The following is a 15272-nucleotide window of genomic DNA, read 5'->3' as shown; positions in this document are numbered from 1 at the left end:
GACTTACTGCAGCGCAGCTGTCTTTAGTTTTCTTCTTTAAGAAACTCATTGGTGATATCTGACTCTCGTTGTGCCTTTTATTGCCGTGTTTTTGTTAATTTCCTAATAATCTAACTCACTTTAAACCTTTCTGTAAAGCACTTTGCTGCTCTGTTAAGATAACAGATCAATTGATTCATAGATCTGCTGCAGTTAAATAGTTAAATGGTTTAATGAGATCAAATATAAATACTGATGATGAATATTAACTCAGAATTGGTGAAAATTCTGTGTTAGGTGTGCAGAGGACTGCGTCTGAATAGAGAATTTAACTTCTCCAAAAAAAAAATGCTGACAGTCTGCAAGAAATGTTCTTTTTTTTCGTCTTTATCTGCCCTTGCTTTCTGGAATAAACCTGCCTCCTTTAGCTTTGCTGTAGCTTGCCTGTTGCTTCTTTTGAAAACATAAAGAAATCACTCAGTTGCGGTGGAGCACTTTCACGCCCTCCAAACATTCCTCTCTCTTGCATTTCTCTCGTTCAGTTTACAAATCTATCTGTCCCTCTTTTTTCGTCTTCTCTTGGAACTTTTTTTTTTTTTCAGCCTTCTCGTCAACGTGTCAAATAACACCGACCCCAATGAGCCGAGTTTACATGTTTTCCACTTATTAACAAAGGTTTGTGACATATTCAGGTATTTCACGTGTTAATCAGACTGGGTGAATGGCGCCATGCCCGAGTGTTGGACCCGACCAAGAAGCTTCTACACAGAATCTTTTACTCTGTGCTCTTGATCGCTGGGGGTTCTCCCAGTCTCTCCCGATTTTTTCATTGGAAGCTCAAGAACAAGCTGGAGGAATCGTTTATTAAAAAAGTATTTATTAGTGGTCACAAGTAGAGTATATTGCAGCGCTGGACTCGGAGTGCCAGAGCTCCCGCAGGAAATCCGTCAGGCCGAGCCCCGTTATCCAGAAACATGTCATATCTATATTCAGCTTTATCTCACAGAAGTTGTTTTCACACTTGTCAGAGTATAATTGGCCAGTCTTCAGTGCCATGATCAGGCCAGCTGCTGTCCTTGTTGTGTTCTTTGGATGTGATAAACAATGTGTGTATGTGTGAGTGCTGTTTTAGGCGTGGATCTAATGTACCACACCTATCTACTCTACTAGAGATATTTTGTCTGACCCAGTTGTTTATGTCATTCTAAAGTCTTGGACCCTTTTAAGGTCATCGATTGTGCAGTATGAGCAGAGTGGAAAAGTACCAGCTAGGAACATAGGTTATTTAGGAAAATACAGAATATGAATTTATAATGTCTAATATCAATGCCAATTATAACAGTAATCCAGCTGTGTCTGAGTAGTCAGATTCACTCAGCTTTTATTCACACACTGTACTAGACATCATTAATAAATGGCGAATTAAGCTTTACTTATTAAACGACCTATGTCAATTTTCTAGATAAACCTGCAACCATATCTATTCATTTTATATTCAAGTTTAAACATTCATTCGGCGTCTGTCTGCCATCCCTTACTGGCAGCCCAGAAAATATTTGGCAATGCATTATGGGATATCTTGCTCCGGTTGGAGACCATCGGACAGTGTTGCTAGGTGTACGATAATTGTCGTATTTGTAAGATAATTTTGCCCTGTGTACGATCAACAATCCCCCAAAAATACGATAATTTGACCATTCTGTAAATGTGTGGTTGTTATCAGCCTGTCGCAACTGTCTGTTGGATTTTTTTGTGAACCCTGAAGGCATTTCCATTTCCATGAGACAAGTTTCAAGCCAATCGTGCTTTTCTATGTGAGCTACGAGTGACGTGCATGCGTTTGCCTCAGAAGTTCCTAACAGTAGGTGGCCTTCAGGCCTCATGAGCTCATTTGGCTCATTAGCTCCCAGTCGTCAGTGTTTACGGGGACATTTACTAAAGCAACTGTGGGGCTGCTGATGCTCAGCCGCGAGTGTCTGTTAGACGCTGTTCTACACTAGAGTGAAATTAGCGCATCACTAGACTTGTTATTTTGGTTATGACGGATAGTTTTCCTCAAAATACGTCTCTGGTATGATCATACTACATTTCCCACCTGGCAACACTGCCATCGGATGCTCACTGCATTTCGCGTTGAATTGTGGGATACATTGAGTGCATTATATAGTGAGCATCAAAAATCTCTTAACATTCGGACACCACTACAAAATGGCGTGGTCCCTATACGATGAACTATATCGTGGTTAGGGAGTGATTTTTGACACAGCCATAGACATATACGTCTATGCTTACATACACGTTTCGAAGCCTCAGCACATCTGCGAACATCGCTACAGGAAGCTGCACGCAGGTAAGACCAGAAAAGAATACATGTAGCGGTCAAACATTTGCAGAATTGTCTTCAAAGTGCTATAAATCATTGGTTTGATTCCTGCACTTGGACACTGGCAGCCAGAACAAGCACCAGAGAGTGAAACCGTTAAAATAACCTGGCTGCTATTCATATTTAGCATGTCCTGCTAATGCTAATGCTCTACAAACCGTACTATAAGCAATGCACAATACCAAAAACACAACCTCAGCTATAGATGTCAATAAGCCGGCCAGATGGACAAATACAATAGAGCTTTATCATTTTACCTATGTGTGAAACAGACTTCTGGCCCTTTTTCTTACTCTTTTCTTATTTTTTGGATCAATAACAGACAGACATTAGGCCCATATCGTGGTCTAAACCAATCAGAGATAGTGAAGGGCGGGACCTCCCTCTGATTGGTCGTGATTTAGATATTCGTGTACGTGTGTATCAACGTTTGAATGCGTGTGCTGCGGTCAGACAGAGAGAGGTGAGTGGCCTCGGCCCATCAGATTTAGATTGGAAAATGCCGCGGATGATAAACTGAAAAGAACTCTTGACAACTTTTTCGTGAAGAATGTTAAATTAAGGCCTGATTCGTCCGGAAGTCATAACCAGGGTCTCAAGCATTGAGCGTGACAGTCACGTTTATCGGTCTTTTGTCACACACTCCCGCCACACACCGTATTGTATTCATATATAATATGAATTTCTCTGGCGCGCCGCTATGGAAACGGCAGGAAATAAACACGACTCCCACGAATTAAATTCAGTTTTATTTATATAGCGCTAAATTACAACAAATATCGTCTCAAGTCACTTAAATAATATAGTCCAATTCAAGACGATTGGAGATAAATTCATTGTAATCATAAGCCAATGAAATCCAATTAATTAATTTAGAAATAATCCAATTCAATCATATAGAGCCAATTCAAAAACAACATCCCAGCTGAGGAAACCAACGGATTGCACCAAAACTTCTCTTCAGTCCAATCTCCCGTCCTGAGCATACATGAGGCGACTGTGGAGAGGAACGACTCCCTTTTAACAGGAAGAAACCTCTGGCAGAACCAGACTAAGGAAGGGTGGCCACCTGCCTCGACCAGCTGGGGTTTGGTCTCTTCATGTTACATACTGCTCAATTTTTTTACTTTGTACAGCATTCCAGAGAGGAAAGGTGTGACAGATGAGGTCTCCCAGCAGTAGCAGTTTAACTATGGGATGTTTCAGGATTACCTGAGCCATCCCTAACTATAAGCTTTATCAAAAAGGAAAGTTTTAAGCCTAATCTTAAAAGTGGAAAGGGTGTCTGCTTCCCGGACATTTACTGGCAGCTTATTCCACAAGAGAGGGGCCTGATAACTGAAGGCTCTGCCTCCCATTCTACTTTTAGAAACTCTGGGAACAACAAGTAAACCTGCAGTTTGGGAGTGAAGTGCTCTGTTAGGAAAATATCTTACAATGACGTATTTTAAGATATGATGGAGCTCAGTCATTAAGAACTTTATATGTGATGAGAAGAATCTTAAATTCTATTCTGAATTTAACAGAATTTTAAATATTTTTAACTTTGACCTAGTGTGGTTTAACATGCTGCACGCTACAGCTGAATCTTATTGTATTTACTCACAGTTGCAGACAGAGTCCATCAGTCGGAGGACCAGGACCAGGATGGAGCAGCAGAACCAGGATCCAAACCCCTCCACTAGGAACAGAGCCGGTTCATCCTCTGGTTCCACCGGGCTACAGGTCAGTGTGGAGGATGCTAAAGACACGAGGAAGAGTGTCAAAGCTCTGTGTATCCTCTGATCGTTCTGCTTTTCCATCAAATGTGGAGAAAGTGTCAAAGTTAGTGTTTTTCTCTGTTTAAAAACAGCAAAGAGTTTCCTGGTTTCATCTCCTCGCTCTGAGCAGCAGATACAGATGTGCTTAGACTGAACATGTGCTGCAGGCTGAATGATCTGCTTGAAGAAAATCGGTGGGCAGATTGTTGTGGTGGGACGTTTTCTGGCTCTCAGTCTTCAGATTTGAGAGGTTCAGGAGCTAATCTTCATTATTTGTGTTCAAAGTATCTGAATTACATGAATTAAACCTGGTGGTAATACTTCTGGGTCTTTAATGGTTTGATGACAGGTTTGTAGAACTCTCTACCTCAGGGTAAAGAGTTATTTTAGAGAGAAACAAAGGTTGAGTTAAAACAGTGTTTCTCTGATGGCTGTTGAGCTGAATGGCTGCAGACCTCTGGGTTGTAAGCTGGAACAAAGGGTTAGTGTAAAGAATGTCACGTATTACCACCACTGTTACTTTTATTAATTTAAACCAGGGGTGCCCAACCTTGTTTGACCTAAGATCTACTTTTCAAGTTCAGCAACCACCCGAGATCTACCAGTCCAGTGTCAATATCACAAACCCACACCCATCATTTCCAACCTGCAGTAACTAACCTCACAACACTTTTTCTTGTTGTCACACAACCACTACACATCACATCAAAACCCCTCCCTCTCTCAAACACACACACACACGCACACAAATAAGTTGATCCAAAAAGAGCTGTCAGGTTCAAGGCACAACTTCTGAGTCTGGGATACTTCTCCTCCACCAGTAGTTTCCAGAACACTACATGCTCTCCAGGTTGATCTAAAAAAGTGATTTGACTTTGGCAGCAATGTCATCAACATCAATACTTGTACCAAATGGATAACAGCTGGTTAAAGGCTCGATGGCTCCAAAGTCAGTAAAACGCCTCTCAAACAGACAAGATGCTCTGAACATGCTCCTGATAATGTGCACTGTCAAGCTGTGTCACACCTTTACCTTAACGTTGTACTTCTGCTTGCATGTGAGGGAAGTTGTGCAGGTTACCACTCTGCAGCCTGCTTGACATCAGCTGTATCTTGCTTTTAAACTTGTTCACTGAATTCATCATGTTGAACACATCTTTACCCTTGCCCTGCAGCACTAAATTCGGTTCATTGAGCTCACCAGTGAGATCATTGAGGAAAGATAAATCGAAAAGCCAATTTAGCTTGGTATTGTAATCCACATGTTTTGAAAACTTCAGGAACTCCTTGATTTCAGGGAACAGCTCCATAAATCTGGCCAAAAATTTACCTCTGCTTAACCACCTCACATCTGTGTGAAGCAGCAGGTCTGTGTGCTCAGCATCATTCTCCTCCAAGTGAGCACGGAAAAGCCTTCTCTGCAGACTCCTGGCCTGAACTGAACACACAATCTTCATCGCGATATTCATCACGTCTTTCATATTTAAAATCTTTCCACACAACGCTTGCTGGTGAATTATACAATGATCATTCAAGATATCCAAGAATGATTCACTTTCTCTGCACAGTGCAATGAACCCACTAGTGCGGCCCATACCGCTGCTTCGAGAAAGGCTTCCTTCACAATTTTGCCGTCTTTGAATGGCTTCTTGTGTTTAACAAGGACGTGACTGACGCAATAGGAAGCAATAATTGCGGCATAATGAGATAATTGAGTGAAAGCTGCCCCGCTGAACATAGTGGGTCTTGGCTCGTTTTCCCTCAGCCGTGTTAATGTTTAGGAGTGTGTAACCGCTCTGATCGCAAGCTGCTTGTTACTGTTGACAGCTGTCAATTTTCTGTCATGCATGTCACACGCAACCTTAAGTTAAACATGATCTACTTTTTTCCAGTGTTACAGAATTCACAGTAAAGCTGACTTTGACTTAGACTTTGAACAGAATCTAAGTCTTCTGCCTCTCTGTCATTGCAGAAACGTATAGCCCAAGAGGGATCCAGATGGCACTGCTGTAAGCACTGTGGGGAAGTTTACAAAAGATCATCACAGCTGAGGTATCATCAGAGGCTTCATACTGGAGAAAAATCGTACAGCTGTGGTCAGTGTGGAGCAGCTTTCGCTATAATATCTAGGCTAACGAGACACCAACGTATTCACACAGGAGAGAAACCTTACAGCTGTGATCAGTGTGGGGCAGCTTTCGCTATAATATATAGCCTAAAGACACACCAACGTATTCACACAGGAGAGAAACCATACAGCTGTGGTCAGTGTGGAGCAGCTTTCACTCAATTACGTCATCTTAAGATACACCAACGTAGTCACACAGGAGAGAAACCTTACAGCTGTGGTCAGTGTGGAGCAGCTTTCACTCAATTACGTCATCTTAAGATACACCAACGTAGTCACACAGGAGAGAAACCTTACAGCTGTGGTCAGTGTGGGGCAGCTTTCACTCAATTATCTCATCTTAAGACACACCAACTTATTCACACAGGAGAGAAACCTTACAGGTGTGGTCAGTGTGGAGCAGCTTTCACTCAATTATCTCATCTTAAGACACACCAACTTATTCACACAGGAGAGAAACCTTACAGGTGTGGTCAGTGTGGAGCAGCTTTCGCTATAATATATAGCCTAAAGATACACCAACGTATTCACACAGGAGAGAAACCTTACAGCTGTGGTCAGTGCGGGGCAGCTTTCACTTGGTTATCTCATCTTAAGACACACCAACATATTCACACAGGAGAGAAACCTTACAGCTGTGGTCAGTGTGGGGCAGCTTTCACTAGATCTTCCAGTCTTAAGAGACACCAACGTATTCACACAGGAGAGAAACCTTACAGCTGTGGTCAGTGTGGAGCAGCTTTCACTCAATTACGTCATGTTAAGATACACCAACATAGTCACACAGGAGAGAAACCTTACAGCTGTGGTCAGTGTGGGGCAGCTTTCACTCAATTATGTCATCTTAAGAAACACCAACTTATTCACACAGGAGAGAAACCTTACAGGTGTGGTCAGTGTGGAGCAGCTTTCACTCAATTATCTCATCTTAAGACACACCAACTTATTCACACAGGAGAGAAACCTTACAGGTGTGGTCAGTGTGGAGCAGCTTTCGCTATAATATATAGCCTAAAGATACACCAACGTATTCACACAGGAGAGAAACCTTATAGCTGTGGTCAGTGCAGGGCAGCTTTCACTCAGTTATCTCATCTTAAGACACACCAACATATTCACACAGGAGAGAAACCTTACAGCTGTGGTCAGTGTGGGGCAGCTTTCACTAGATCTTCCAGTCTTAAGAGACACAAACGTATTCACACAGGAGAGAAACCTTACAGCTGTGGTCAGTGTGGAGCAGCTTTCACTCAATTATGTCATGTAAAGACACACCAACATATTCACACTGTCGAGAAACCTTACATCTGTGGTCAGTGTGGGACAACTTTCACTACATCTGCCTGTCTTAAGAGACACCAACGTATCCACACAGAAAAGAAACCTTATATCTGTGGTCAGTGTGGGGAAGCTTTCACTCGAGTATCTAGTCTAAAGAGACACCAATGTACTCCCACAGATAAATGATTGGTTTAAATCAACAACCTATTTTACGGCAGATAAGAAAACATTCATCCAGGAGAAGCAACAGGAACTACCAATCAGAAGCCTTTTCTTTCTTCAGATTAAAAATCTTTTGTGTGGATTACCACCTTTCTCTTGTCAGGACTTTTGCTCTGAATGTTCTGTGAGTAGCACATGTTTGAAGAATGATTGAAAGTAATTAAAATATGTTTTCATTGTTTTAACTGTGGACAGATCTCCCACCGTTCAAGACAAACATGGCAACAATTGTGAGTTGATGAACAGAACAATATACAATCTGTTTGAAACTAGAGACATGTTTTATTCTCTTATACTATACATATTTGTTTTGTTTAAAGTTATAATTCACAAAGTCACATTGCACCAGCTGTGGGTATTTATGTAAACATACAACATCTGTAGGAGCAACATATAATTTCAGTTTGATGTGAAGTCTAACTTTCCACTCATCTGTATTTCATTGTTCTGCATTTTGTTGAAGGTCAGATGTCAACATTTCTCATGCTTTTCATGTTCTTGCTAATGAGCTATTTTTTTAAGAAAATGTGTGTTTGGTTACGAGGGAAAGTTGGACTTATATTCCCCAAAGACCCAGAAATCTTTAACAGTCTGAAAAAGGTTTGGATTTGTTCCCTGTACTTTCCAGACAGCTGTTTAATGACTGAAGTTGAAAGTTAAGGCTGTTCCAACACTAAAAGGGCACAAGGCTCAACTTCAAGCTGTGAAACTGTTTCAAATGTCTGTTGTGTTGGTGTCAAGAAAATTCTCTCAAAATGAGACTCAGAGACAATTAACACAAAACATATATTTTCACAGCAAGGAGTCTGCATGACATATCAGGAAACTGACACAGAGTTGTCTGAGTTAAAAAGATTATACTATTGCTATTTATGCCACACAAGGTCATGAGACATTCAGTAAAACAAGGTTTAGATGGAAGCTGAAATAAGATAGATAGGCCTTCTCCAGCACCCTTGACCCTTGTACCTGTGACGGTCCTTAAACAATACGTGGAACAGAACAATGACAGTTGAACAGTTCTCAGCCCCACCACAAAATCTTTTCATTAATTTGGATGAAATCATCCTTTCTTCATCATATTCTCATTAATGATCAGAGCTGAATGAGATTTCTTTGAAAAGACAGAATAAACAGGACTTGATGGCTTTCAGTTTTCTTCCAGAGCAGAAATCACAGGCCACAGCTTCAGGTCCAGCATGGCAGAGATCGGCAGGAGCAGCTTGGAGTCCAGTCTTCTTCAGCTGCTCCACTAAATCAGCTAACATGGTGCTTTTCTCCAGGACAGGCCTTGGTGTGAAAGTTTTCTTGCATTGAGGGCATTTGTGAATTCCCTTCTTATTCTTTCCATTCCAGTAGCCTTTAATACAGTTCATGCAGTAGCTGTGTCCACAGGGAATAGTCACCGGATCCTTCAGTAGATCCAGACAGATCGAACAAGAGAAGGTTTCCAGGGCCAGTTTAACCCTTTTCTGAGCCATTTCCTCCATTTGGCAGAGCAGTGTGTGACTCTCAGAGCAGAAACACCGTCTGTGCTGTGATACAAAACTAATTCCACCTCCTTTTGTTGCAGCTGATCAGCTGATCTTCACTTAAGAGCTCCTCTACTCTCACACAATGGTTTCACACATCCTCCCACCTTCAGATCAGTTTAGGGAGGGAACAAGGAAGTTTCCGCTTGAAATTTATAAATCATGATCTTCTTCTGAAATGTTAACCTAAATCTTCTCCCTGGTGCATTCAAGTGCGTGACATGAAACATGAGCTCTCATACGGCTGTTGGACTTCAGAAGAGGTAAAAACCTGCAGAGTTGAGCTGCCTGAAAACTAAAGCTGACCCTTAACCTGCAAACTTTCTGTACTCCTGGCTGGCTGGACCAGAGTCCAGAGAAGAGTCCAATATTAGCTCTTAACTCACATGTAGATTTGACCTATTAAAGGTTTGTTAAGACTGCATTGTCATTTCAACAATTGTCATCTCAAGGCACTTAAATAATATAGTCCAATTCAAGCCAATTGGAATTCAATTAATTAATTTCAAAATAATCAAATTAATCCATAGAGAGCCAATTCAAAAAATAATATCCTAGCTAAGGAAACCAACAGATTGCACCGAAACTTGTCTACAGTCCAATCTCCCGTCCTGAGCGTGCCTGTGGCGACTGTGGAAAGGAACGACTCCCTTTTAACAGGAAGAAACCTCTGGCAGAACCAGACTCAGGAAGGGTGGCCATCCGCCTCGACCAGCTGGGGTTTGAGAAGACAGAAAAGAGGGAAAAGAGGGGGGAAAAACACCATAACACCATTCAAAGGACACCTGTTGGCACAGGGAAACAGAAATTAATAACCACAATAATGTCACATGTTCATAATAGCAATTGAGAAATTAAACAGGGTGAAAAAGAGAGCAAAGTGAGGAAAGGTGTGACAGATGAGGTCCCCCAGCAGTCTAAGCCTATAGCAGCTTAACTATGGGATGTTTCAGGATTACCTGAGCCATCCCTAACTATAAGCTTTACCAAAAAGGAAAGTTTTAAACCAAATCTTAAAAGTGGAAAGGGTGTCTGCTTCTCGGACATTTACTGGCAGCTTATTCCACAAGAGAGGGGCCTGATAACTGAAGGCTCTACCTCCCATTCTACTTTTAGAAACTCTGGGAACAACAAGTAAACCTGCAGTTTGGGAGTGAAGTGCTCTGTTTGGAAAATATCTTACAATGAGATCTTTAAGATATGATGGAGCTCGGTCATTAAGAGCTTTATATGTGAGGAGAAGAATCTTAAATTCTATTCTGAATTTAACAGGGAGCCAATGAAGAGAAGCTAAAACTGGAGAAAAATGATCTCTCCTGTTAGTTCTCATCAGAACTCTGGCTGCAGCATTTTGGATCAGCTGGAGGCTTTTCAGAGAATATGTGGGACAGCCCAATAATAAGGAATTACAGTAGTTCAATCTTGAAGTAACAAATGCATGAACTAGTTTCTCTGCATCACCCTGAGACAGGATGTTCCTGATTTTAGCAATATTACGAAGGTGAAAGAAGGCAGTCCTAGAAACCAGTTTTATATGTGCGTCAAATGATAAATTCTGGTCAAAAATAACTCCAAGGTTCCTCACTGTAGAACTAGAAGCCAAGGATCCAGCTGTCTGTATAAAACTGATACTGATAAAATGTTAGAAGTCTCCTGTGTGTCTGTATCAGCTCCAGCAGCGGTGCTGTAATGGTGATGATGGGATGAGACATGAATACCACAGTTTTTCATCTTTACAGTTAACTGGAGTTGATTTATCTATTGTCAGGAACCAAAATAAAACTAAATTGTAAAAAGCTCAGGCTGAAATTATGACTTCTGTGTTGTTAGGGTCGGTTTCGTCCCAGTTACAAAAATAAGATTATAAAGCACTAATTAGAGCCACAGATGACATCATCAGGGCACTGTCAGCCAACACACTGACAGCCAGCTCCTCTCCTCATCATGTGAGCTTTAGGGGATTCTCATTTTGCCTTGTTATCCAGTTTACCTGCACAGAAACAGAACAAGCAAAGACGGGCATGTCCACACATGTGAGCTCAGTTCAGTGTGGAGTTGGTGACGTGCAGAGTGCACATCTCCAATGTGCAGCATGCCAAAATGAAAAGAAGATTCTCAGTGAGAGAAGTTCTGCATCATATTTCTGGTGAAAATGAGGGAGAGGACACAGAGCAGCATGGAGATACGGATGAGCAGGTTTCTGAGGAGGAAGACAAAGTGGAATATCATCCAGAAGACACTCATCTGATGAGGAGGTCACCGGTGCTGAAGCTGCTCCTGCTGAAAGACTCAAGTCCAAAAATGGTAAGATGTGTTGGAGCTCAGTACCTCATGATGTACATGATGGCAGGGCAGCTGCTGCAGATGTCATCAAAATGACTCCTGGAATCACAGGGTTTGCTGTGACCAGAATCAGTGACATCAACACATGTTTTGAGCTATTTATGCCATTAAAAAGAGTCAAACCTTGAAGGAACAAAAGTCCATGGCAACATGTGGAAAGACACTGATGAGGAACACCTGGATGCTTCTTCTTTTTGCTGGAGTGCACAGATCCTGCAATGAGGCCACTGATCGTCTCTGGGACGCATCGACAGGAAGAAATATTTTCGAGCAACAATGTCACTTCAGACCTTTCAAATGATATCAAGAGTCCTCAGATTTGACAACAGAGATACCAGAGAAAGATCTGACCAGCCTGCTCCCATCAGGGCTGTCTGGGACAGATGGGTGCAGCTCCTTCCACTGTCTAATGTCTTGTTTAATGTCCAATTGTTTTCTCCTCATACATTTTTTTGAACGGGGAAACATCTGAAAAACCTTTTAAATCATTATGTTGAGAATTCCAAAGTTTGACTCCTGCAGCTGAGATACACATTTGTTTTAAATTGGTTAAATTGGTTGTCCCAGTAGAGGGCCTGTGTAGAAATCCCTCCGTTAGCTCTCCTATAGCCGCAAGTAGCTACATAACAGCACCTATGAACTAACAGAGCTATAGTACACGTTTGTTCATTCATTTTTCTTAAAGTATTGGTGAAATTAAGACAGATAATGTCTTATTTAGAGGCTGCATCATCCATTAACTCCATTATATGGATATACGCTGATTGCGAGTTTTCTAAATAGCTCCCGATTTAGATTCAGTTTGATGGTCAGTTCACCTCCAGACGGTGCAACTTACCCCCTGACCCGGATCAGCTTAACCCTAACATGGGGCAAACAGGAAGCCTTTAGCTTATAATTCACTTAAAAAAGCTGATTATGAACTTCTTTCAATTTGATTAGTGTTGATTTTGAGTCAGGTGACAGTGGTGTAGATCCTTTACAAGCACTGATGCCACACTGAGAAATATTCAACTCCCAGTAAAAGTTCTGAATCTAAAACCTCACTCAGGCAAAAGAATCAAAGTGTCATCAGCAACATTTACTAACACTTCCACCAGTAAAAGTATTTATTCTGCAGAGCAGCTCTCAGTGTTTGCTGTTAGATATAAAGTTGCCTGTTTGACAGTTTAAAGTGGCTGCACGTGCACTTTTTCTATCTGGCCTCAGTAAATCTCTGTAATTTATTCATTTGTGTTTGGAAAACATTGGAAACTTTATTTCTGAGCCCACATCAGTGGGTTCTGGTTGTTAACACATAGATGAGGAGACAGTTCAGTGTGTGAGGATAAAAGCAGAGGAGAACCTGGGACATCTGAGCAGATCTGGGATCAGCAGGGATTCTTAGGAAGGAAGGAAATGGGATGAATCTGCAGACTGCAGGAAGATCTGTTAACAGTCTGCAGACTAATGTGAGACAATAATATTTGTGTGTGTTTGGTATCCAGAAGAATTGAGACAGATGAAGTCACTGTGAGCTGAGCAGTGCTGGAAGATGATATGACAGAGTGACCTAAATGAGGTTTGTGTGTGCGCTCATTTCCAGTCTTTGACAAAGATTGAAAAGTGAATTTATTTGAGTGATTTCCTTCCTGATGTGAAGTATGTCATGAAGCTGTCCGTGTTGAGTGAGCAGCAGCGCCTCCTGCAGGTGTAAAAAGCTTACAGCACCTGGTATTCCCAGGCGGTCTCCCATCCAAGTACTAACCAGGCCCGACCCTGCTTAGCTTCCGAGATCAGACGAGATCGGGCGTGTTCAGGGTGGTGTGGCCGTAAGCGAGAGAATCAGTCACAAATGAGCTTTTTATAGATGCTGAAACAACATCTATCACTGTGTTCTGACTTCTAAAATATGATGTAACTGTTTAAAAATGAGCAATTTGTGATGATTTCATCTAACTAAGCAGCCTCGCTCTCTCTGTGTGACGCTGAACACAAAACTACACACAGGGAACAGAAGAGGTCGACAGACACTAAGTTATCTGAGAGTCTCACTTTCAGCTGCAGAGAACCAACACGAGAGAGAAGAACATGTGCAGGATCAGCATCAGCCTCTCAAGCCAATTAGGTGAAAAACTAAAAGAAACATATGGTTCAAGCAGCTATATAATAGATATTTGTTACGGTGACTTTTGCTTACGGCCACACCACCCTGAACATCCCGATCTCGAAAGCTAAGCAGGGGGCCTGGTTAGTATTTGGATGGGAGACCGGCTGGGAATAACAGGTGCTGTAAGCTTTTTCTCTTCTCTCTACAACCTGCAGGGGGCGCTGAAACACTTCACATCCACAATCAAATCAATTCACCAGAAAGCTTCTTTTTTTAAACAAATTCTCTAGAAACTGGAAGTGATCAATGCTGGATCATCACTGGAATCACACAGTCTTAAAGTGGAGCTTCTTCTTCTTATGTTTCTATGCAGCTGAACACTCACATCATGATGATGACTGACGTGTGTAGAAATCCTGCTCTTCAGCACATTTCATTTCTCATCCAACGATGTTTAAAGTTCCCATTTTTCAGCTTTGATGCTGCTTCCACATCTCTTATTGTCTTTAATGCAGCTTCAGCTGTTATTTGATGTCTTTTGTTGAAACATGTGATCACCTCATGACACATCAGGAAGTTGATCAGCTTCAGCTGCTGCTGATTTGTTGGCAGACGCCTCAGTTTCTCTTTGGCTCTCAGTTTGCTGGTTCCTGGATTTCCTGGATCTGTTGACATGTCCCAGGTACTTGTTGTGTTTGATCCTCATACATTTAACTTTGTCCTTAGAAAGGATGAGTTCCAAAAAGGGAAACAGGGACTGCTTTTGCATTTGACACAGCCTATATCATGCCAATGTTCATTTGGGGCTGCAGTTTTTGCTTTAGTTTCAGACTTGTTATTAGACTGGAATGTTGAGGAGTTTCTGTGACAGATAGGCTCCACTCCCCCTGAAACCATGAATTAAAGAAAGTGGAAGGATGGAAAGTTTTGGGGACATTTATTCATTCATTCCACTTCAGCATTTCTGTTTCAGGGAAGATTCCAACTTTAATGACATTTTTTTTTTTTTATCAGATTTAATGTTAAGTTATCCTGAAGAAAATGAATATGACCACTTACAAAACAATAATGGACTTTTAAATCAGTTTTTCAAAGAGGTAAGTTATGGTTGAAATTTCTTATGGCTTTGATTTAGATTCAGTTTGATGGTCAGTTCACCTCCAGACGGTGCAACTTACCCCCTGACCCGGATCAGCTTAACCCTAACCTGGGGCAAACAGGAAGCCTTTAGCTTATAATTCACTTATAAAAGGTGACAGTGGTGTAGATCCTTTACAAGCACTGATGCCACACTGAGAAATATTCAACTCCCAGTAAAAGTTCTGCATCTAAAACCTCACTCCTCCAGAAGAATTGAGACAGATGAAGTCACTGTGAGCTGAGCAGTGCTGGAAGATGATATGACAGAGTGACCTAAATGAGTTTTATGTGTGCGCTCATTTCCAGTCTTTGACAAAGATTGAAAAGTGAATTTATTTGACTGATTTCCTTCCTGATGTGAAGTATGTCAAGAAGCTGTCCGTGTTGAGTGAGCAGCAGCGCCTCCTGCATGTGT

The 15272-nt window shown here is 41.6% G+C and overlaps 1 protein-coding gene and 1 non-coding gene across 2 annotated transcripts; one reads left to right on the top strand and one right to left on the bottom strand.

Moving 5' to 3' along the window:
• The first annotated feature begins 2046 nt into the window (after positions 1 to 2046).
• On the top strand, positions 2047 to 8025 carry LOC140306851 (uncharacterized). The gene is made up of 3 exons (XM_072385863.1): positions 2047 to 2329; positions 3971 to 4087; positions 6095 to 8025. Exons 1-3 carry the CDS (start codon positions 2264 to 2266, stop codon positions 7715 to 7717), a joined length of 1806 nt encoding a protein of 601 aa, XP_072241964.1. The 5' UTR covers positions 2047 to 2263; the 3' UTR covers positions 7718 to 8025.
• A 5301-nt stretch (positions 8026 to 13326) lies between these two features.
• LOC140266672 (5S ribosomal RNA) lies at positions 13327 to 13445 on the bottom strand. The gene has a single exon (XR_011907164.1). It is a non-coding gene; the product is annotated as a 5S ribosomal RNA (ribosomal RNA).
• Between the last annotated feature and the right edge of the window lie 1827 nt (positions 13446 to 15272).

The sequence above is a fragment of the Leuresthes tenuis genome, unplaced genomic scaffold (genome assembly GCF_036924035.1).
Source record: "Leuresthes tenuis unplaced genomic scaffold, fLeuTen1.0.hap1 SCAF_1, whole genome shotgun sequence".
NCBI classification, from domain to species: Eukaryota; Metazoa; Chordata; class Actinopteri; order Atheriniformes; family Atherinopsidae; genus Leuresthes; species Leuresthes tenuis.
This window is presented reverse-complemented; position numbering and strand designations above follow the sequence as displayed.

Coding starts and splice junctions, on each gene's coding strand:
- LOC140306851 (XM_072385863.1), top strand. CDS start 2,264: ATGCTTACATACACGTTTCGAAGCCTCAGCACATCTGCGAACATCGCT. Junction 2,330..3,970: donor CTACAGGAAGCTGCACGCAG/GTAAGACCAGAA, acceptor ATTTACTCACAG/TTGCAGACAGAGTCCATCAG. Junction 4,088..6,094: donor CTGGTTCCACCGGGCTACAG/GTCAGTGTGGAG, acceptor CTGTCATTGCAG/AAACGTATAGCCCAAGAGGG.